Raw genomic sequence first — 24,173 nt, 5'->3', positions numbered from 1 at the left:
GTTTTCAAATATTGGAAATTCCGAAGTGCCTGATCCTAGGAAAGCAGTTCCACCAGTATTGACAGGTGAGGGTTGTGAGGGAAGAACAGGAGCCAAGCTTACCTTCCTCCTCACTTCCTTCCTTCTGGTCTCTTTTGAAAGTGGACTCTCTCCAGAAGATCCCTGAGCAAATGTCTGGATGCCTCAGCAGGCAGGCAGACTGGAGCTTTCAGGAAATTAAGGGCTTTCTAGGGTCCTGAGCCAACACTGACACCATTTATTGAACATGATTGATCAGACAGAAGATGTGGCCAAGCCCTGGATATGCTAATTACTTTGTTAAGCAGAGAAGCCAAGCACTGTAGATGGTAATAGAAGTTGGCATCTCAGTGCTAAATTGTAGGAATCATATTACGAGTACTATAGGAGCCCATAGGAGAGTGGTTATCAAGGACAGAAGTAATTGGGGAAGGCTCACAGTCTGAGAGGGTGATGCTTTGGGGGCTTCTACAACTGTAGGGGCCAGTCTTTACCCAGAAGACTCAGGTTTGATAATAGTTTTGGGTCTTGTTTGTCTGTGATCACCCATCTCCCTTTCTGTCTACTCCCTTCCTAGTTAGAATGGTCTGATGTAGGGTTGTACAGTTTCTCATGACATGTAAGGATGACTGGGATTCTGGTTTGACATCTATTTTCTTTGAAAGAAAGATACTTCAGGAACTATAATTAGCTCTCAGTATTTTTAGAAGCCTCTTTTAGGTGTGTATTCTCTGTCCCTCCTATGAATCAGTCTTGGAACCATCTGGAAGTAAGGAGAAAATTCCTTTTCCAAACGGTTGGCAGCTTGCAAGACTTCACCCTGAGACTCTTTGAAGTCAGCCTTTTCAGAAAGGCCTCGTGATAGATTCTTCTCCCTGACACTTTCTACTTCTCCCTACAGATTGCCTTTCCAAAGATGGTTGCTAGCTGTTGCCGCTTCCTGTGCTATTTCTGTCGAATTAGCCGACAAAATCAGAAGGCCATGTTTGAGCATCTCAGTTACCTGCTGGAGAATAGCAGTGTTGGCCTAGGTAGGTCACATTATAACGTCTGCTGTTGGCTCAGAGGTTACCCTCCCCCTGCTGACCACTTAGGCAATAAAGGGAAAGAAGTCACATGCATGCTATGGTATTTTTAAATATAAGAAGGAACCCTGCCTGATCTAAAAACAGGTGAGATGATAATAATACCATGTCTCTGCTCTCCAACCTGAGTAGAGAAGTCGCTGCCAGCCAGCGCTGGTGACAGATTTGTGTCAGCATAGTCACACAGTTTGCCTCCTCTCTCTGGGGACCAGTGGCTCATGGTATATGAAATGCTGCCTGAGACTGTGGATGTAGTCTGGAGATACAGCGCCTCCCAGCCCATTCAGCTGACCAGGGAGCAGTGCTAACGAGACCAAGGTCATGGATCCAGTCCCCTCTTGGGCTGCATGCCTGTCCCATCAGCCAACCAACCAGTGCTTTCATAGCTGCAAGGCAGACGGGCCAGGAGCAACTATGGACAAACAGTGTAAATCCATCACCACTGCTAGAAAACCAACGCATGCACATGCCTCACTCACTGTTGTGCATGTAGACCAAATGAATTTGTGGAAGACTCAAATACACACATTACGTGCACGTGAAATCTGAAATCTCAGTTCTCCTATTTATCAAATGCAACCATCCACTAACCAACCTTTTTATAAAATGCTACCTGAAGTTTTTCTCAGTTCTAGCCTAAGAACCAAACAAAGGAAATGAAAGACAACGTTGGTGACCTGATTTAACTGTAAGAGCTAATGCTGTTTGAGGCTATTTTTAAACTCTAGGTGGTGACCCCAGAAATGGCCAAGTTATGTGAGCTTAGTTGATCAAGTGACATCTGAGACTTTTGAATGATCACCAAATGGGGGCCCAAGAACTTCCACGTTAGAAAAGCACTTGAAAATACGTGGTCCCAGCTGATCCTATGAACTGATTTTCTAACGTAAGCTATATTCGCAATCAGTAATGAGTGTGGGGAGGAAAGATAGCAAATAGAGCTGTTCTTAAATTGGGCGGGCAGAGCCCCTCGGAGGACAGCGATGGGACCCAGGTTTTGTGTTTGCTGCCCTCTCCTGGCCAGTACTGTGCACTGCAACCTCAGCTCAGCGCTAGAGGGCCTCTTTCTCCCTTTCTTTCTCCTTCTCTCCTCCTTCCTCAGCCTCCCCGTCCATGAGAGGATCCACCCCGCTGGATGTGGCTGCTTCCTCTGTGATGGACAACAACGAGTTAGCGCTGGGCTTAGAGGAACCAGACCTCGAGAAGGTAAGTGGCCCTGGGGAGGCACTGTGCTTGCTGCCCTCTGCCTGCAGCACAGCCAGGCCAAGGAGAAGCAGACGGAAGTCTGGGTCTCCGTCAGAACCTCTTTAGCGTGTGACAAAAATATGGGGGGGAATGTGAGTCACTGGCAGCTGTGTGATAATTAGGACCAAGCATCTCCTGTGGTCAGGGCTCGCCAGCTCCACAGACGTGGACATGTGTGTTCTTTGTGTGTGAAGGCCCAGCCTCACTGGTCTGCATGGGACCCCCAGAGACCTGTGGTTCCTAATAAAGTTCTGTGTCATCGAATTTACATGTTTATACACTAAAGAAAGCGACATGACAGAAAACGGTATAATTACTATAAAGATAAAGAGCGCCCACACATGTCCTCTCCGTGGACAGAGGAGATGAGACTGAGCTACCCGACGTCGTCGGGACGGTGAAGTGCACTCCTGGTGGGGGTCAGGCCACCTCGCCTCCATCATTTCCCTGTCCCGTCTTGGGACTGTTTACTTGACTAGACAGCTGACGAGATTGGCAGTGAACTTCCTGAGTGTGGAGAGGAGCAATCTAGTAGGGGGACAAGGAGAAGGTCGTCCACTGCGTGGTGGGTTTGGGAGCACCTAGGAGTGGGCCCCTGACCCTGACAAGGGGATCAGGAAGGGCCCTCGGCAAAGAGGTGACCCCCAGCGTGGGCAGAAGCTACGCAGCCACATCGCGGGGAAGCGCGTGCCAGGAATGTTTGAAGTTCAGAGAGGAGAGCATGGCGTGCTTGAACTTCGGAAAGCTGGGTGTGAGCAGAGCGCAGAGTGCTTGGGCGGAGTGGTGAGGAAGGAGGGGGAGCAGAAAGGAATGGGCCTTATGCTGCCATTGCTGCTAATAACAGAAGTCCCTACTCCTCCGGAATCACTGTGTGCCATGCCCACTCGGAATTAACTCACATGACCCTCAGGACAAGCCTTTTTATTGTTGCCCTAGTTATAGGAGAGGAAACTGAGGCATAGAGCGATTAGGGAACATCCTCAGTGTCATGGGGTTTGTAAGTGTCAGAGCCAGGGGTCAAAAGCACTGGGCCCCAGAGGCCGTGCTCTTACCTATTATATTATGGGACCTCCCTGTAGAGCCTGGAGCCACGGAAACCACTGGAGGGCTTCAAGCAGAAGAGCAACACAGCGCCGTTTATATGTTAGAAAACACTTCCTGGTTTCAATAAGAAGAACTGATTGGAACAGAAACAAGACAACCCCCCACCCCGCCCCCATACACACAGGGACTCAGGAGCTGTGCACCCAGCAGCATGATAGGTGATAGCTGTTCCATAAATGCCATGGGTATTCCTGGTCTCTGCCTCTGGTGGGACAGACTTCAGTCAGGCTCAGCTCTTCAGACATTTAGACAGCAATAAATATCACGGTTTTTATTTGGGTGATGTGATGATAGCTGACACCTGTATTTAAAAGCAGTTAACGGTTCTCTTTTGACAAGACAGTGCCACAAGGCTCAGTGCCCAGCACCCCACTGTCAGCCTCGTTCACCTGTTCAGTTGATACTGCTCGACAAGGACCACAAGCCTCCCTCAGAAGATGCAAGACATGTTGAGTGGAGGCCAGGAGGCGGGGAGAGGGGAGAAAGGGGACCCAGGGAAATCTGTAGAGGAGGATGGTGGGGTTGCTGCCTCCTTTTCAGGTGGTTCTTGTGGCTCAGCACAGTGCGCAGACTTCACTCAGGCCAGTGTCGGGAAATGCCCCAAGTGTGGTCCCTGGGGGAGAAGGCGACGGGCCAGTAAATGCTGCCATTCCATTCCACCCTTCTGTGTATCACAGCAGGAACCAGGCCTGAGACTGTACAGCAACCACACGCACACACACACGCGCACGCGCACGCATGCACATGCACGCACGCGCACACACACACGACCACTTATTTTTGTGGCCGGTGAAATGCCCTGCACCTGTAACCCTGAAAACTCTGCCTAATTCCTGCTTTTATTCATGCTTTTCCGGACTTTATTTATTTATTTATGGCTGCATCGGGGCTTCGTTGCTGTGCACAGGCTTTCTCTAGTTGCGGCGAGCAGGGGCTACTCTTCGTAGCAGTGCACGGGCTTCTCATTGCGGTGGCTTCTCTTGTTGCGGAGCACGGGCACTAGGGTGCATGGGCTTCAGTAGTTGTGGCACGTGGCCTCAGTAGTTGTGGCTCGCGGGCTTTAGAGTGCAGGCTCGGTAGTTGTGGTGCACGGGCTCAGTAGTTGTAGCTCACGGGCTCTAGAGTGCAGGCTCAGTAGTTGGGGTGCACGGGCTTAGTTGCTCCGCGACATATGGGATCTTCCCGGACCAGGGCTCGAACCCATGTCCCCTGCATTGGCAGGCGGATTTTTAACCACTGTGCCACCAGGGAAGCCCTTTTCTAGACATTTTAAGACCAAACAAAATCTAAGCTCCAAGCATAATAATATCCTTGCTACTTTAAGTAGGAAAAAGTGTGATGATAGTTTCTTACTGAGTTTTGGCTTAGATCCATCATTCTTTCAAAATGACTTAGAGTATTTGCTGTCAGCAAATACATGAGTCATTTGATGAATGTTTATTGAGCCCCTACTCTGTGCTAGGCCCTGGGGACTAAAAAATGAAAACCCCATTCCTGACTTGGAGGATTATCAGCACAATGGATTCCCCTCTTCTCCCCGCGTACATAAAATATCAGAGGCTAAATTAGAATGACAACTGCATTTCAAGCACAGGAGGTCTATTTGCTAAGCTTTTAGCCTGGCACCTTCTGAAAAGTAGGCAGATTCTATTTAAAATATTCTACCAGATCGCAGAGCTGAGATCTTCTGATAAGTGTCTGGTAACCTGGAAGTGAAGAGAACGCACTACCCATCCTAGTCCTTAACTGGCCATGACCTCTTCGCTAGCCACCCCACACTGAACATCTCAACTGCTGACTTGGGACGGCTGTTGTTGAGCCAGAACTTACCTAGGGACCCCTGATTAGTTGAAGGCCCACCCAGTCGACCAGTGACTGAACATTTTGGTCTTGAAATAGCATGGCCAAATGAACATGGCCAGCCTGCATCCACTGTTGCCTCCCAAGAGACACCCTACTTAGGCCTACTTTTAAATGGCAGATCCCTCTTGCCAGAACTGGAAAATCCATGGAACTATAGCACATGGAGTGTTCCTACATAGCAGTGATCATCAGTCTCGTCAATTGCTTGGAAACAAAAATGAATAAAAGGTTCCAATTTCAAATCTACTAAATTATTTACCTGGAAAGTCCTGGGCTCTCTCTAGCTTCTAGGGAAATGAAAGCCCTTCAGTTCCCAGAATTTTGCATACCTTATAGCTATGTAAAAAACTTACATTAAAAAAAAAAAACCTGGGCACTTACCTTTGTCTTCTTCTTGGCAGGTGGTGACCTACTTGGCAGGCTGTGGCCTACAGAGCTGCCCCATGCTTCTGGCCAAAGGATACCCTGATGTCGGCTGGAACCCCATTGAAGGGGAGCGCTACCTGTCCTTCCTGAGGTTTGCCGTCTTCGTGAACAGTGAGTCTCGGTTTTCCATGTTTTTCAGACCTAGGATGGCATAATTGTGGCGGATACTAGGAAAAGGAAATCCTTTGCACTGCTTCCTCTCCATAAATATGATAGATTCTATAGGTAGGTGGCAGCTGGAAGAAAAACCTCAGGGAGAATCAGGCTAGACAAGGATCAAGAGTAGAATCCAATGGACAGTCCTGAGCTCTAGTGCCAGAGCCTGCAAGGAACTCACTGCATGGGCTTGGGCTTGTCATCTCTCTGCACCTCTTCTCCTAAAAGAGGGGGCTTATTAATATCTTGATCTCACCTGTTTCACAGAATTAAATGCAAGTGTGCCTCCAGATCCTTAGACTATTAGTTGGTTGGATGGATGGATGGATTGATGGATGGATAGATGGATGGGGGGAAGGATGGATGGATGGATGGATTGATGGATGGATGGATGGAAGGAAAGAAGGAAGGATGGATGTATGGATGTACGGATGAATAAATAAAAGTCAGGAATAACTGATCACTGTTAAAGGTAACTAAACTCCCAGGAGAAAAAAATTGCTATAGAAACCCTAAATATTATTCTTCTTAATATTGATACAAGTCACCTCTCATTTATAGTGAATTCCAAGTTGACACAAATTCTGTATTTTCACTAGTTTAATGTGCTGAATATTGTGTAAAATAAGTAAACTACTTTCTTAAAACTGTACCTTGTCTCCCTAGATTCTGCTAAAATACTAATTCACTTATATTTACATTATAGTTATAATAGTTCTCCCTTTTCCCAGTTCGGAGTTTCAGGCTAACAAATCCAGCTGGGCTGGTTAAGTGATCACAAAGAGGGATTGCACCTAATAAACAATCATGCCGATTGTTCTAACTATGAGAATTCACCTAAAAATATATTGGCGTGACGTGATCTTTATATTCCCATGTGCTCTTCTTGTCTTCCTTCCCCTCCCCACCACCCCTGCTTATTTTCCTACACCATAATGCACTCTATTCTTAATATTTGAATGGTTTCCATTGTCGCGGTTTTTCCCCTTTCCTGACTTGGTGACAGACCTTGAGATGTCTATCTTTTGTTCCCCTGGGACTCATCCAGCCAAGTTTTTAGGAACTTGGGCCTTCTGCTTCTCCCTGCGTGTTTGTCACCGTCCCTCCTGTCTGTTCATCATCAGCATTGCTAAGCTCCATTGTCTTCCTCTGAGGCCAGTTTCAGAGCATCCTCTAATAGTCTGTCTTACTTCTAATCCAGATGATTGCATGCCCAGAATTAATGCAGAGTTACTGTGGTAATAAAGGGAAATTTTTTGTTATAAATAGATTTTAAGGATTCATAAATGTCACCAAATTATGTAAAGAGACTGTATGACACAAACCAGATACAGGCAGGACCCATTTATTCATGTTGGCCACCTTCACAGTCAAGATCAAGTGCTTTATGAGTCAATTAGTGGGACTATCCACATGGGTTATGAAGGTAGAGGAGTCCACTGGCTGTGGTCTTACCTGGATGGCCAAATTCCAAAACTTCCTTATGCTTATTAGGTACGACCATATTCAACTAAAGTCTAAACCAAAAACATTTGGTCCACCCTCTTTGCTTTCTGTTTGTTTTATGTCTTTTTAATATATTCTCTACAGTACGATTTCATAATGCAATACGTTCTAGCAAATCTATCAGACCATCAGTAGGAAGATATGTGCACTTTAATGTTTATTGTGTCTCTATTATATAAAGGCCACATTTGGTCTTGGCAAAGGATGTTGGCTTTTGCATTGAAAGAATTAACAGTCTAGTAAGTGGAACAGGCATGGATAGAGGTCACTATAATAAGCAGTGGAGTAAGGTAGGGACAGAGTGATAGAGGATTTCACGAGGGGAAGCTCACATCCTGTTGAGATCAGAAAAAGCCTCCTGGGGGAGGTGATATTAGAGATGAGCTTTGAAGGGTCAGATTTCCAGATGCAGAGATGCAGGAGAGGTGATCCAGGTAGGGAGAAGCTTGAACAGTGGCCTGAGAGCTAAAGCACACATGCTCAGGAAACACAGTGATTGGCTGATCTAGAGGATAGATACACGGTTGACAGTGGTAAGAGATGAGGTTTAAAAGATAGGTAGGCAGCTATACTAGGGAGAATCTAAATACTAAGCTGAAGAGTTTTGTCTTGATTCAGTGTGCAGAGAACTAGGAAAATTTTTATCAGAAGAGAGATTGATGGCAACCACTGGGAACTTCTGTGCCCAGGTTAGGATAATGAGTTTCTGAATTATAATGGTGGTGGTGGGAATGGGATGGAGGAGATCAGCTGGAAAGAAATTACAGAGACAGAATTTATAGGACTTGCTGGTGGTGATGACTCTGGTGGCTGGGCCCTGGGTATGTTGAGAGAAAAGGAACAGAAGTCACTTTGAAGCTTAGAGATTTTCTTTTTTTCTTTTTTTTCCTGTGTTGGGTCTTCATTGCTGCACGCGGGCTTTCTCTAGTTGCGGCGAGCGGTGGCTACTCCTCGTTGCGGTGCGCGGGCTTCTCATTGCGGTGGCTTCTCTTGCTGCGGAGCATGGGCTCTGGAGTGCATGGGCTTCAGTAGTTGTAGCACACAGACTCAGTAGTTGTGGCTCACGGGCTCTAGAACACAGGCTCAGTAGTTGTGGCGCACGAGCTTAGTTGCTCCATGGCATGTGGGATCTTCCTGGACCAGGGATTGAACTCATGTCTCTTGTCCCCTGCATTGGCAGGTGGATTCTTAACCACTGCGCCACCAGGGAAGTCCTGAAGCTTAGAGATTTAAGGGTAGGGAGAAAAGAAATAAGGATGGTCCAAAGGAGAAAATGGTTTGAGATGGAGGGTAATGAGCTTGTGTGATTCAGGTAATGATTTGTGAACCCCAAATGGAGATGCCCCTAATTGGGGTAATAGGATAGAGATCAATCAGGCAACAGATTGGGACCGAGTAGACTTGCAGGTCACCTGCAGTTGAAATGATAGGAGTGGACTGTCACAGGGGAGAGCATGAAAGAGAGAGGAATGGCAAGTATGGAGAAAGAAAAAATTAGAATCTTGTTGAGCACCTAGAGGAGATAGAGTGGCTCAGTCACAGCAGAATGACATGGAAGAGTTTGGGCTGGAGGATGGAGTATCTTGGGTTCAGATATGACTCCATCACTAGCTCTGTAAATTTACGCAAGTTGCTAAAACTTTCCTAGCCTCGGGGGTTTTTTGTATATAAAACAGAGATAATAACTGCATATATCTCACAGAGTTGTTGTGAGGCTTAAATGAAGTAATCCATGGAAAACTCAGATTAGCACACTGCCAGAAATGTAGTAAGCCTGCAGTTGTGTTAGTTGGCATTGTTATTGTGATCCTTACAAGAGTATTAGGGCATTTGAAATGGGAAGACTCTCATAAACGGATTCCTTGGGATCTCAAAGCTCTTTGTCTTTACATCTTTATTTCAAAGTCTTTATATCTAAGAGATGATTAAAAAGGACTTCCCGGCCACTTTTGTGGCCTCTGCTCAGCAGCGAAAGATGAAGGTGTTATGGGTGATCATGATAGATAACGGGGGTGGTTATGGTGGGTGATGGTGATGGTGGGGGTGGGTTGGTGGTAGGTGGTGATGATGGATGAGTCATAGTGAGGGTAGTAATAGTGGGTAGTGATTGGTGATGACAGTGATGATGGGATATGATGGTTGAGTGGTAGCCATCGTGAGTTGTGTGAGGTGATCAAGGTGAGTGCTGGTTAGTGATGGTAAGTGTGGCGATAATGTTTCGTGGGTAGTGGTGAGTGATGGTAGGGGTGGTCATAGTGGGTGATGGTAGTGGTGGTGGTATATTATGGCTGGGTGGCAGACGGTCATAGTGGGTTATAGGGGTGACTGTGGTAGGTGGTAGTGCGTGGTGAGGATGGTGGCGGTGGTAATAACAGCTAGCACTTAGCATTTTCATGTGCCAGGCATGGTTCAAAGCACTTTTATATGTATTAACTTATTCATTTGATGCAACAATCCAATGAGTTAGATACAGTTATCTTCATCATTTTATGGATAAACACCCCTATGCTGAGAGAGATTAAGTACCTTTCCCGGAGTCACACAGCTAGTAAGGCTTTTCCTAAGATTTCAACCAGAGCAGTTTGGCTCCAGAGACCAAACTGTACTCAAACCGTTATGTAGTATTGCCTTGATAACACTTTCTCCCTAATGAACAAGGAGAAATAGCATTTCCTCCTTTGAGCTGGTCAATAATTGTGGAATTATTTAATTTCTGTTTGGTGCTAATGTTTAAAAAAAAATTTTTTTTAAAGGCAAATCAAAAGCACTTGCTAAGAGGGAGGGGATATGGGGATATATGTATACATATAGTTGATTCACTTTGTTGTACAGCAGAAACTAACACAACATTGTAAAGCAGTTTTACTCCAATAAAGATGTTAAAAAAAGTAAAAAATAAAAAAAAGCTCTTGCTATATCAAAATAATAGAATTAGAAAATTCTTTCTAACATTATTTTACTAGTTTCTATTAAAGTTGGTGTTAAATCTTCTTAAAGAAGATTTGTCTTCAAAAGCACTTCTTAAAGCATATCATTTTCTCCACATTATTTTTATTAGCTTGCTGGGAAGCCTTGGGTTGTGTTTAATGCTAGGAGTACTGAAGCTGACAAGTTTCTGTTAACCCAGGAGTTGCAAACTTTATAGCCAGTGTACACACAGATGTGTCTGGGTGTCTGATTAATCCCTTCCTAATGTAGTACCAAGTAGGAAAAGATTCCTTACAAATCCGCAAAAAGAAAGGAAAAGGAATTCTGTGCCTCCTTAGAGTCCTCGGAGTATTTTAGTGATATCTTCCTCAGGCTACAAGCTTATCTGTGAGGAACACAGTATGTCCTAGCTTTGCTGAATCTGTTTCCCTAGGCAGCTTGATCATCAGCGGTCATAAGCTGGGCGTCCATCATGTGACATGTGAGGAGGGGTTATGAGAAGTGACAGGAGACATGCTCTAGAAGTTCTGCCCTGAAGTCACTTACAAATCAAAGCAGCAAACAGAGAAAACCCAAGTAAAACGATCAGCAACATACATACATACTAAAAACTCAACTACACCTACCTACATAGTGAGACATGTGACTGTTGGCAGGCCAGAAATGATGGTGCTTACTGGAATCTGGTGAAGTGAATATAGGAATGCCTGGGGAAGAAGGCAAATGTTGAATAACATCTTGAAGGAAGAAATGGACATAGTTTAACAGAGTAGTTGGGGGAGAGCATACTGGGGGGGCGTTGAGCTGGGAGCCATAAAACTTTTAGGATGTGTCATTTATGTCTCAATAACAATGGAGGGAAAAGTCTTTTAGGATCAAGAGTACAAAGTAGCATGTTAGCTTTGAAGGGCATAGTAGGAATGAATGCTTAAAAGAATCAGCTGGTTCGTACATTCATGTTTTTAGACTTAGAAAAAGATGTAATAACCATTCTTCAGTGTGATTGGTACTGATGACCGGGGATGGTTAGGATTAAAATGTCTTAAGACGTTCTCAAATTTATAATCCTAGGAAACGGACAGCCTTGGTCCCTGCAAACAAAGGCTGATAATTGGCCTGATAATCAGTGATGGAGAGTCACCCTCAGTGTTCCATCTGATCATTTCAAGCCTCTACGTGAGGTTAACAAGAGGCTTGAGCATACAGGGTTAGATCATTCAGACATGAGCCCTGTTCTTATTAAATATACAGTCTAGTGAGAAAAGTAGAAACAGATACAAACAATGCATTAATTATACTTGTGTGCAATGCTTTAAGGAAGAGGATAGGGTATTTGAGAGGACTAGATCCTCTGGGGCTTCCAAGTCTAAGCTGGTCCTGAAGGATGAAGTGGAGTTACCTAGATCAAGGTTTTATGTCAAAGGAATGAGGAAGGCAAAGTTCCAGGCAAAGGAACTTAAAACAGGGATTGTGTTTAGAATAGAGAGAGTAAGAAAAGCGATGGGCGGAAGGTAAGATCATTTCATCGTTACTAATCATCCCTGTGGTGAGAATGACTGCTTCTGGTTAAAATGAGGAGAATCATTCCATTTCCATCCAACTTCTTAGGAACATTGAAAAGAAGATCATAATGCGAAGGCAGTGTTGAGAGCCTTTGAAGAAAGGCTCTGTGAACATACACACTGCTATTAAGCTTATTATTCATTTGGAACTCCAGCAAAAACATTGCTGTAAGCCCCTGGGCAAAACTAGCTTACCTCAGATCTCTCTCTCCCTTGAAAAATGCCCTTAAGTCAGTATTCGGCTTCCCCACTGTGGATTTGGTTGACAGTCCGACTTCCTGAGCTACAGGTAATTAGGAAGAGAATGTTCTCTCTTCTAATCAGGCCATCCTCTCTACCTTGTGAAGCCTTGAGAAATTCTTTTCCTTGGTCCCCTCTCCAATTAGCATCAATGGTTTCATTTCAGTTCCTTCCTATTGCAGGGTGCCCTCTGCATCCCCCACAGATGACCACAATTCAGTGATCAAGTGATGGCTTCCTGGGTCCATTGTAGCTCCAACCTAATTAGCTTAGATTTGAAGACCTGAGATTCAGATAAAATAAGGCTAATTTGGCAAATGAATTTCAATAGCAAACTCAATATAGAAATCATAGCCTAATTTTTCAAATTCTTTTGGACATTGCGGTCCACGTTCCGTCAAATTCCACGATGCTGATCGCTTTGGCAAGAGCTAAGTTAATTTCAGTGTGCTGGTAAAGGGCTGACCCACAAGTGTTTCCATTCTGAGAACTGAAAGAATCAGAGCACAGTGTTTAAGTAAGCTTGACTAACAGGATTGGGTTTTTTCTCCATTTTTTGACACTTACAGTTTCAAAGTTTTAGCTTCATTATTCTTGTAATAGAAAATGACAACTAAGAGTGTGCTACCTGATAAGTTTTGGGGGCGAACAACATTTGAAAGTAGCCAACTGTGAGTTATGTCTGTAACTAAGAATATTTGCTTTCAAATATGCTGATTATAACGGTGCTTTTCTTTAAGTATCCGTCTGTGATTAAACTCTATCCTGTATAAATGCTAGGTTCACCTCATGGGAAAATATGTGCTTAAGTCTTAGCATCACCTCTTTATCTGAGCTCTTCTATAAACTGTACAGTATCACTCAACCTTCTCCTTGGGTTCCTTTCCTTCCCTGATTCATTCCACTATACCATTATTGTGATTATTTTACCTTTTTAGCATCTCCTGAGAATTTTCTTCACATGGATTCCGGTTTAATTAAAAGCAGATTCTTTTTTGGTGTTATATTAGATGAAACCTGAAGAAAAGCTTCTTTATAAAAATTTTAGTCTCTTCTTGAAGGATTGAGCTATAAAATAGTGAATGCATGCTGATGGGCTGTATAAATTCAGTTTAATGAAATATTCTGAATCTAGTTACACAGTTCTAAAACTTACAGAGGTATATACTTTACAATCCTGAATTTTACCTGTGGTGTAGAAGGTCAAGTGATAAAAGGGGATGTCAGCAGGCCAAGCTCTTGACCAGGACTATGGATAGACTCTGCAGGGCTGTGAGACACAGCAGTGTGTTCACTTGTGAGTTTGTGTGGGCACAAGTTAGTTTCAAATATTTGAACAGCAAGCTCAGCCCTTCTGATGTCGTGGGCATGGTGGAAGAAATCTCTGCATGTAGGTTAAACTAATAGACTCACTCTAAAGCTAGAAGAGGCACAAGCATCTCAACAGGGCAAATGAGACCCAGTGAGACGGTGCAGGGTACATACTCACACAGGGATTTGCTAAAAATCTGGAAGAGAAGCCAGATTTTAAGGGTTCCCATTCAAATGCTTTTCTCTAAGTTGATTCATAAAATTTTTCATCAAACAGAACTTAAACTCCTGTGATAGTTTTAAAATATATCTATAAATTCTTCCATGCTCCTTCTTCCAAAAGACGGAGCCTGCTTCTTCTCCCTTTGAGTGTGAGCTGGACTCAGTGAATCACTTCTCATGAATAGGATATGGCAGGTGACAGTATGTGACAAAGTTGTAAAAGGTACTGCAGCTTCTGCCTTACCCTCTGTCTTGGATCCTTTGCTCTGCGGGAAGCCAGCTGGCATGTCATGAGAACACTCAAGGAGCCCTATGGAGAGGTCGCATGGTGAGGAACTGAGGCCTCCTGCCAACAGCCATGTGAGTGAGTGTGGAAGCTGATACTCCACATCCAGTCAAGCCTTCAGAAGACTGCAGCGCTGGCTGACATTCTTACTGCAACCTCATGGGAGATCCCAAGCCAGGACCACCTCACTTAGTCACTCCCGAATTCCTGACTACAGAAACTGTGAAATAATATTTACTGCCTTAACCTGCTAAGATTGGAGGAAATTTTTAATACAAGAATGAATAATATTACAACAGCATATCAAGATGCTATTATAGAGCTCAATCCTCTAATAATATCTAATGATTTTATTAAAAAGTTTTTCTTTAGGCTTCATCCAATATACAACATCAAAAAGTCTTGTCTTTGAGGCTTCTTATTAGCCCAGGGATAAGTTCTTAGACACAAATTAAGTTGTCGTCTGAGACACTGAGACAGAAAGTGTGTTTCATGAAATTGTGTGAACAAGCTGTAAAACTACTTTTGATTATAAATATTGTCTCTGAGAAGCCTTGGCTATCCCTCTCTACATGTGATAGTTCACTGCTTAGTTACTTCTTTGGGAAATGATACCCTGTCTTAGTTGTCTGCGGTTCTTCCAAAGAAAAACACCAGCAAAATACAATTGTCCAACCTTTAGCTCCCCACAGAGCTAGTCTAAGAGTAACCAAGATAACTTTACCAAGTAGATTCTCACGTGGATAAATGATTTCAGAAATGCCCTGAGGTTCATCCCCACAGACCTGGTTGTTCTGGGGTATGTCTTCGACTCTGAGAGAAGACAGCTCAGGAGCTAGCATGTCACTTCTCCAGATGTTAATTGAGGCACACCCGCTTGAGTTACCATCTTACCTCCTTTCAAGGAAGGAAGGAAATACCTATTAAGCACCCCTCAGGGAGTTAATAAAGAGGTAAAGTTACTTGTGAATTAATCAGTAATCCATGGCAGACTCAGTAGTGTATTTCTTGCCCTCTGAGGACCTAAATATAGCAAAATCATGTGAATAGCACAAAATCCTGAACTGAGAAGTAAGACTGTTCTATATCAGTTAATCATAATACTTCAAATAAATACAGTCTGACGTAATTTATCAAAGCTCCCCTTTCTCTGCATCAGTATTACCTCCTAATCTTAAGAGTATGTGACAAGATCCATCAAATACTGTTCTCCCAGCCTCGTCAATTAGAAATCAAATCTGGGGGAATTCCCTTGTGGTCCAGTGGTTAGGACTCTGCAGTGTCACTGCTGAGGACATGGGTTCAATCCGTGGTCTGGGAACCAAGATCCCACAAGCCACCTGGCGTGGCCAAAAAGAAATCAATTCCGGGGTTGTTCTCTCCAATGAGATGGTAATAATGCTTCTTTCCCTTAGGTGAAAGTGTGGAAGAAAACGCTAGCGTCGTGGTCAAGCTGCTCATCAGACGCCCCGAGTGCTTCGGCCCGGCCCTGCGGGGTGAAGGAGGAAATGGTCTATTGGCGGCCATGCAAGGCGCCATTAAGATCTCCGAGAACCCAGCCCTCGACCTCCCCTCGCAGGGGTACAAGAGAGAAGTGTAAGTGAATGAATTGCCTTCTCACCCCGATACGGTTGGTGAGCTCTGAAATATTCTCAGTACACGCATGATAAAGCAAACGTCCATAACCTCCCCCTGGTAGAGAAAACACAGGCTCTTTGCAGTTGTGGCTCAGACATTTTAGATCACTTTGCCAAGCTTGTTGTTATCTTGACTCCCAGTAAGCCTAGTGATCAGTATCATCTTCACCCCTCTCCATTTCTCCTACTCCACTCAGGCCAATTGGCAAATGGAGGAGTCAGCAAGCTCTTTCAGCCCTCACTGCGCCTCCCTATGGCACCCCCATGGGAGGAAGCTGTATCCAGGCTAAGGGGCCTGGACCAACAGGGTTCCAGTCACTGTCTAACCCCAGCCCGTTCCCTTCAGTATTTTGAACCTTGGTGTCCCATCTCATACCTCACTTTTAAGAAGAGGGAGTACCCTCCACTCCCTCTTCTGAAAGTGTTTGATTTGATTCCTTAGGTAAAAAGAAAGCTGCAGAATGTGAAAAATCACAGCACTAAAAATCTTGGTATTTAATGGTTAAAGACATAGTTAGTACATTATCATATTGCCTTGTGACCTTCCTTTCATTATGTCTTGTGAACATTTCCCTTTTATTGCAGCCTCTAGATTAGAGCCCAGAGTCTAGAGATGGGGTATAACTCAGCAGAGGTAACTTTGCAGCCAGTGGCTCCCTTTTTTTTTTTTGGGGGGGGGGGGTCATTAGTTCTGGTAGGTGATCTGGTAGAGTTAGATAGAACCCCGAACATAAACTGTCCTAAATTTCTCATGTAAAATGAGAAAAACTGAGGCCCAGAGTCAAATAGCTTGTTAGCAACAGGGCCAGGACCTGGACTTGACCCTTCTGACTTCTTGTCCAATGTGCTTTCCATGTCTATTAAGGAAGGAAAGGGGAAGGAATGGTTGGTAGGAGCTTTGGGGGTCACAGTGCAGCTCCATGAGTATGTGTGGTCTGCATGATCCATTCATGTCCGTAAAGTTCATGGGACCCTAGGAATGTCATGAACAAATATTTGGGTCCCTTGAGCTTGGTGAGTTAAACCACCTCATTGACAACTAGAGGGAGAGAAGGAGCCCAATGGAAAGGATGCGTGGTGCCCAGGGTAAGCAGAGAAAGTGTTTCCATATCGCGTCTAAAACATGGCCCCACCTGCCAGGCTTCCTATACCTCCTTGTTTTGGTTCTCTCTCAGCAGCACGGAGGACCATGAAGATGAAGAAGAGATTGTGCACATGGGCTATGCAATTATGTCATTTTATTCGGCTCTTATAGATCTGCTGGGCCGCTGTGCTCCTGAAATGCACGTAAGTGATGAGTTCCCAGAGAGCAGATTTGAGGGGCTTGAACCAGGAACACTGTAGATTTCATGAATGTCATTTCTTCTTCTGACTCTGGCATTTGTGAACATGCCTTTCTCTCTGTTCCTTTTAGCCAACATCAAAAGTAGTTTCCATCTCTCGTACCTGATTCTACAGTTTTCTAAGGAATGACTCCTGGGAAGATCTCTGCGTTGCATGATTTCTCTGTGACACTAATAGGGCATATCTGATACATATTCTGTTTCAAAAGCCTCCCAAAACTGTGTTTTCCTATGCCTCAACTTGGTCAAAATATGACCAACTTGACTTCTTGATTGTGTCTATCAGGACACTCCACATGGAAAATGCTTTCTTGACAACCATGGTGTCAGGCATCAGGAAGGTAGTCATGGTTCATGTTTGCTTATTTCCCAGAGGTAAGCTTTACAGACATACTAAAAAAAATGTTTCTATTTTTATGGGATGTCTTCTCAGACGTCCAGTTTTGAACTAAAAAGTTATGTTTTCACCTTCCTTTTTTCATCTCTGCTGGGGGTGGAGAAAGAGATTGGCCTTATTCCTCATAAAGACTCACATCATAAGTGAGAGAGGAAATAATTGCTTCTTGTAGGAAAACAGAAAAGATAGCTTTTTATATTTAAAAAAATACTTGGTTAACTCTTTAAAACAACTGTTTGATTTGCTCATTCAGGGCTCAGGTGCCTGCCTCTCTCCGCAGTGCTCACTGCATTTGGATTATGTCAGAGCGTCTCCTAAAAGTACTTGCAATGCAGATTGGGATGACATAAACAGTGGTTTCTGGTATTGATGAGGTTATATATTTGGTCACTGCCAAGATAACAGTGGATATGTTGTATTTGTTTAATGCTAATGAAAGAATCAATTAAAGTAGTGGCTTTCAAACTTTCTTTCTGGCCAAAAAAGAAAGAAAATTTGTTTTGATCATAGTAAGAAATACAATTTACATTGCAACCTAGTATACATATATTCCAGAAACAAAATTTATCCTTACTATGGATAATGCACTCTAATATTTTCTATTCTATACTCATTTATTTCATGCTTTTTAATGCTGGTGACAATCCACTAAATGATTTTACAGCCCACAAATTGGTCATGACTACAGTTTGAAAGACATTGCATTAAAGCATTCACTCTTATCTTTCTTCCAGTATGTCATGGTCTTATCTAATAAATGATGTAGCCTGTTTGCAAATCCATCTACAAGTGTTTAGGGAAACTATTCCAGTACGGAAGAATCTAGGATAAAAGTACTGTGGAGAGGAGAAAGTCTAAATCTTCAAAGCGAGGCTGATCAGAATTCTTAACTTAGTATTCCAGTTCCTACTGTGGAACTTGTACCTTACCCACATAGGCCCATCTTGCCATTTCTGTGCCCTTAAACAAATAAAGGAAACTTAAAAGGGGGCTAGGGAAGTACTAGGGCGTCCTACAGTCTTGGGGCAGGGTGTCATTTCCCCAAATCACCTGTAATCACTTCAAACAGCAGGTTACACCATTTGCCTAGTCTCGGGAAGACAGGCAGCTTGGGATAGCTAAGTCATCAGAGCCCCACTGGGAAGGTGTTTCCTGCTTGCTTACTGCCCCTCAGACTCAATACCTTATAAACACACACACACACACACAGACACTTCTCCCCTGGCCCGTCCTCTGTTAGTGAGGGGGAAGGGCGATGCCTTCATCACTGACAGCCTCCCCTCTGCCCACAGGGATGAGAGGTGGCAGCTAGGGTCACACACAGGTGTTCTCCTGTCTCCAGTCCTTCAAGCATTATGTCTCAGCATGTCATCCAGCTCCCTCCTGGGTAGAGTCTATCCTGAGCTCATGACAGTTCCATTGCTGGCTAAGAGCCTGTGCCCAGAAGCGCACCTGCTGCCCCCAGATCCAAGAGAATGTGCACCTGTACATCCCACCTGTGGCCATAGGATCAGGTTATCCGTCCCCGGATAACTCCCTTGAGGTGTTCACGTTCTCTCTGACATCCTCTGCACCCCTTTTATTGCCCTAGTCCCAGCATTAATCAAACTTTTAGGAAATCGAAATTCCTAAGTCGTTTCTACATTTAGCAGAATTCCAGGGTCTGGAATCGTGGCCACATTGTCACCACTCCTGTCATAGCCGCCAAGAGCTCCTGGTATTGCAGTCACACTGAGGACAGGCTGCACCTTCACTGCTGAGACTTGATGCCAAAATGGCATGACCATTGCTGTCGCGGCAAAGGAACACACTAGCCCTCCTTGGCCAGAGTCATTCCCTCAGTAGCACCTCTTCTAGAAAATCAAGAGAAAGCTCCTCTTCTTCCTGTGGTCGCACATGTCTAGAACAATTAGGGAAACATAGACGTGTACCCACCCCATCGCCCTGACAAGGAGAACCATTTTACTGCCCCAGGTTTGTGGAGCGGGAGTGTGGGAACCTCATTTATCTTACTCTCCAAACCTACCTTGCAGCTTATCCAGACAGGAAAGGGGGAGGCCATCCGGATCAGGTCCATCCTGCGCTCCCTGGTCCCCACCGAGGACTTGGTTGGAATCATCAGCATCCCCTTGAAACTGCCCTCCCTGAACAAAGGTAAGGGAAGCTGCTGGAGGCTGAGCCCTGCCAGTCTCCCCAGGGCCCCCTGCTCACAGCAAGACTCCATCTGCAGTGCAGGGCTCCTCCCAGCCTCCTACCGCAGGGCAGGCTGCACAGGCGAAGTATCTTGCTCTTCTTCTGGTGTTGAGGAGTCCTCTCCTCCCAGCTCCAGCCGCTGCTGTCTCCCCTGCTCCCCTGCGTTGAGACTCCCGTACCCCATTTCCTATAAGTACGGCTAGTCCAGACCTTGCTGTCTTCTGAACTCCAACCCTCTGGAAGGAGGCTGATGGAGTGGAACCAATGAGATCTCTCACCAGACCTTCCTTCTCCTTTGCCTCTGTGCCCCCAGCTTGTGCAGCCAGCCAGAGCAACAAAAGGATAGGGTCTGACCCAGGCTCCCTTGCACCACAGTACTATGTACCTCGCAGCCATGGATCATATAGAGTTTTCCCCCTGTGCTACATGTGACATTCGGCATCAGTCCTTATTAACTTTACAAAACCTATACTCTCCCAAAAGCACACAGGTTCTCCATGTCACTCCACCTGCTATCTAGGCAGTTTCCTCTTAGCAGATGGAAGAATTGAAAAGATAGCATGATTTTGTTATAGAGTTTCCCAAAACTAGTGTTCCAAGGAACATTTTTATAAAAGAGATTAATTGGTGTACATGTCAGCAAGGGGTTTGCAGTCAGCCACTTTGGGGAATCTATGGAATATATCACATTTTTTCCATCCTTATTGAGATATAACTGACATATAATGTTATATAAGTTTAAGGTGTACAATAACTGACATATAATGTTATATAATTTTAAGGTGTACAATGTTATGATTTGATATTGCAAAATGTTTACCAAAATAAGGTTAATTCATGCATACTTCACCTCACATAATTACCATTTGTTGTTGTTGTTGTTACGGTGAGAACATTTAAGTTCTACTCTCATAGTAACTTTCACGTATACAATACAGTATTGTTAACTATGGTCACCATGCTGTACATTAGATCCCCAAAATTTATTCATCTTATAACTGGAAGTTTGTACCCTTTGGCCAACATCTTCCATTTCTCTCACTTCCCCCAACACGGGGTAACCATGAATCTACTCTCTGATTCTATGAGTTCAATTATTTTAGATTTGACATATAAGTGAGATTATACAATACTTGTGTTTCTCTGTCTTATTTCACGTAACATTATACTTTCAAGATCCATCCATGTTGTTGCAAATGGCAGGATTTCCTTCTTTTTATGGCTAAATAATATTCCTTTGTGTGTGTTTGTGTGTGTCTGTATATAGGTGTATACATACCACATTTTCTTTATCTGTTTATCTATGGACACTTAGACTATTTTATTTCTGTATCTTGGCTATTGTGAGTAATGTTGCAGTGAACATAAGGATGCAGATATCTCTTTGAGACAGTGATTCCATTTCCTTTGGCTATATATCCAGAATTGGGATTGCTAGATCATTTGGTTGTTCTATTTATAATTTTTCTGAGGAACCTCAACACTGTTTGCCATATTAGCTGCACCAATTTATATTCCCACCAACAATGCACAAAGATTCCCTTTTCTCCATATCATCACCAGCATTTGTTATCCATTGGTTTTTTGTTTTTGTTTTTTATAATAACCATTCGACAGGTGTGAGGTGATATCTCATTGTGGTTTTGATTTGCATTTCTCTGATGGTTAGTGATGTTGAGCATCTTTTCACGTACTTGTTGGCCATTTGCATGTCTTGGGAAAATGTCTATTTGGGTCCTTTGCCCGTTTTAAATCAGATTATTTGTTTTTGTTTTTGCTGTTGAGTTTTTTTAGTTCCTTATATATTTTGTATATTAACTCCTTGTTAGATATATGGTTTGCAAATATTTTCTCATTCTGTAGGTTGTCTTCTCATTTTCTTGATTGTTTCTTTTGTTATACAGAAGTTTTTTAGTTTAATGTAGTCCCACTTGTCAATACTTGCTTTTGGTGTCATATCCAGAAAAATCATTGCCAAGACCCTGTCAAGGAGCTTACCCACTATGTTTTCTTCTATGTTTCCAGAATTTTTCAGTTTCTTCTGGGTTGTCCAATTTGTTAGCATATAAGTGTTCATAGTAGTCTGTTCTGATCCTTTCTATTTGTGTGTTATCAGTTGTAATGTCTCTTCTTTCATTTATAATTTTATTTATTTGAGTCTTCTCTCTTTTTCTTGGTAAGTCTAGTTAAAGGCTTGTCAATTCTGTTTATCTTTTCAAAAAGTCAACTATTAGTTTTGTTGATAATTTTTATTGTTTTCTATTCTCAGTTCATTTATTTCTGCTCTGATCTTTCTTATTTCCTTCCTTACAGTATTAGAGTATTCTGGATCTGACTATATACTTAGCTTTAACAATGTGTGATATATTTTCATATTTTTTCATGTTATTAATTACTATCCCTTCATTTCAGTTTGAAGAACTCCTTTCAGCATTTCTTATAAGTGAGGCCTAGTGGTGATGAATTCCCCCCCACTTTTATTTGTTTGGGAAAGCATTTATCTCACCTTCATTCCTGAAATACAATTTGCTGGGTACAGTATTCTTGGTTGGCAGTTTTCTTCTTTCAGCATTTCGAATATATCATTCCATTCTTTCCTGATCTGCAAGGTTTTGGCTGAGAAATCCACTGATAGTCTAATGGGGGTTCCCTTGCATGAAAGACATTTTTTTCTCTTGATGATTTTAAAATTTTCTCTTTGTCTCTGACTTTAGACAGTTTTATTATACTGTGTCTTAGAGAAGATGGTTTGGGATTGAAATTTGGGAGTGACATATCAGCTTTATAAACTTGGATGTCCAAATATCTCCCCAGGTTTGGGAAGTTCTCAGCCATTATTTCTTTAAATAAGCTTTCTGCCTCTCTCTTCCTCTTTTCTCCTGGGACTCCAGTGATATCTGAATTGTTTCTCTTAATGGTGTCCCTTAAGCCCTGTAAGACCTTCTTCATTCCTATACATTCTTTTTTCTTTTTGCTCTGCTTACTGGGTAATTTCAAATTATCTGTCTCTGAGTTTACTGATTCTTCTGCTTGGTCCAGTGTGCTGTTGAATCTCTCTATTGAATTTTTCCATTCAGCCATTGTATTCTTCAGCCCCAGTATCTCTTTTCTGTTCTTTTTCATGTTTTTAATGTTCTGTTCTATCTCTTTGTTGAACTTATCATTTTGTTCTTGTATTGTTTTCTCTGTATTAAGTTGTTTATCTGGATTCTCTTGTAGCACTCTAAGCATCTTTAGAATAATTATTTTGAATTCCTTGACAGGCAAGTCATGTATCTCCATTTCTTTGAGTTCAGTTACTAGAAGTTTACTGTGTTCTTTTTGTGCTGTCACGTTGCCCTTAGCCTTCATGATTCCTGTAGCCTCGCGTAGGTATCTGTGCCTTTGAAGAAGCAGTCACCTCTTCCAGACTTTATGGACTGACTTTGGTAAAGAAAGAGCTTCACCTTCAGGTGGGGTTCATTAAAGTGTACTGTGACCCAAGGTCTAATGGTACAGGGCACCAAGTACGGGGGTGTGCGGCAGCTTCAGGTCCAGAGGGGGCATGATGTCTTATTGACTCAGGCCACTGGGGTCAACAACACTGACAACTGCATGGACCTTGGCAGGTGCCGCCTGGGTTCCGCAGTGGCTTCAAGGGCTGTTGGGGTCCTAAGCAGTGCTTCTAGGTTCTAGTAACTAGGGACCAGTGTAGGCAGTGGTGGTGGCCAGAGCCAGTGGTACACATACACTTGGCTGCAGGGACCAGCTGCAGGTGACTGTGTAGTGGCAGAGGCCAACTGCAGACACACACGTAGTGGCAATGGCAGGGACCAACAGCAAAGACCAGAGCCAACTGTGGGTACACTAGCACCTGCGGAGACCCTGGCTATCAGCGTGCACTCCCGTGCCTGCAGGGTCTCGCCTGGGTGCATGCACAGCAGTGGAGGCCAGTGATGACAGCTGGGCTGGCAGCGTGCAGGTGCACAGCTGGAGTGACTAACCCTTCAGCTGAAGGTGTCTAGGTGGCATCTTGTACTTGCACGACCACAGAGGCTGGGGCAGGCTGCCAGTGCGGATTTTGGGTTCTGGCTGTTGCAGGAGAGGCACTGGGGAGAGAGTCAGGTGACTGGGCATCTGTGAACACAAAAACCTGTGGGACAAAAACTGGTGAAATCTGGATTTTGTGGCGGCTGTGCTGGCTTTTGGTTTCTTCAGTGGCAGAAGCTGCTGGGTCCTCAGCAAGCAGGTCACTGGGAACCACAGTGGCTCCTACTGTGTGGCTGATACTCGTAGCCCCTGCCCTTCTTCCTTGTTCCTAGCCATCTCTAGACATCTCAGCTTTGCCAGTCTCTGGGTGGGGTGAAACCAAAGCTAGTCCTTCATGCAGTGCCCCAGAAGGCTGGGGAAGCCGATCACCCACCTCACCCTCGCTTTCTGGCAAAAGGAACTCTTTCCAGCTGAGGAGTTTCACTCTTGCCACTGCGATGCAGGCAAAATGAAGCTACCCTTCCTGCCCTTTTTGTACACTTACTCTCAGAGTTTTTGTTCCATTCTGTTGAAGTTTCTTAAGTGGATCCCTGAGCTCTCCCAGACTGGTTTGGTTCATGGATAGGTGTTTAATTGTTGATCTTTGGGGGGCGGGTGGCAAGGCTGGGGTCTCCTACCCCCC

General features: G+C 43.9%; 1 protein-coding gene across 1 annotated transcript in view; it reads left to right on the top strand.

Moving 5' to 3' along the window:
• RYR3 (ryanodine receptor 3) overlaps positions 1-24,173 on the top strand; it is a 378,467-nt gene that overhangs the window by 238,045 nt on the left and 116,249 nt on the right. Inside the window, exons 41-46 of the mRNA XM_068538049.1 lie at positions 920-1,049; positions 2,206-2,309; positions 5,717-5,852; positions 15,368-15,548; positions 16,768-16,876; positions 19,363-19,483. Of these exons, the coding sequence (XP_068394150.1) occupies positions 920-1,049; positions 2,206-2,309; positions 5,717-5,852; positions 15,368-15,548; positions 16,768-16,876; positions 19,363-19,483 (781 nt within the window). The remainder of the gene's footprint in view (positions 1-919; positions 1,050-2,205; positions 2,310-5,716; positions 5,853-15,367; positions 15,549-16,767; positions 16,877-19,362; positions 19,484-24,173) is intronic.

Source organism: Eschrichtius robustus, chromosome 1, assembly GCF_028021215.1.
Source record: "Eschrichtius robustus isolate mEscRob2 chromosome 1, mEscRob2.pri, whole genome shotgun sequence".
NCBI classification, from domain to species: domain Eukaryota; kingdom Metazoa; phylum Chordata; class Mammalia; order Artiodactyla; family Eschrichtiidae; genus Eschrichtius; species Eschrichtius robustus.
The sequence above is the reverse complement of the archived record's forward strand: the minus strand, read 5'-3'. Positions and strand labels throughout refer to the sequence as shown.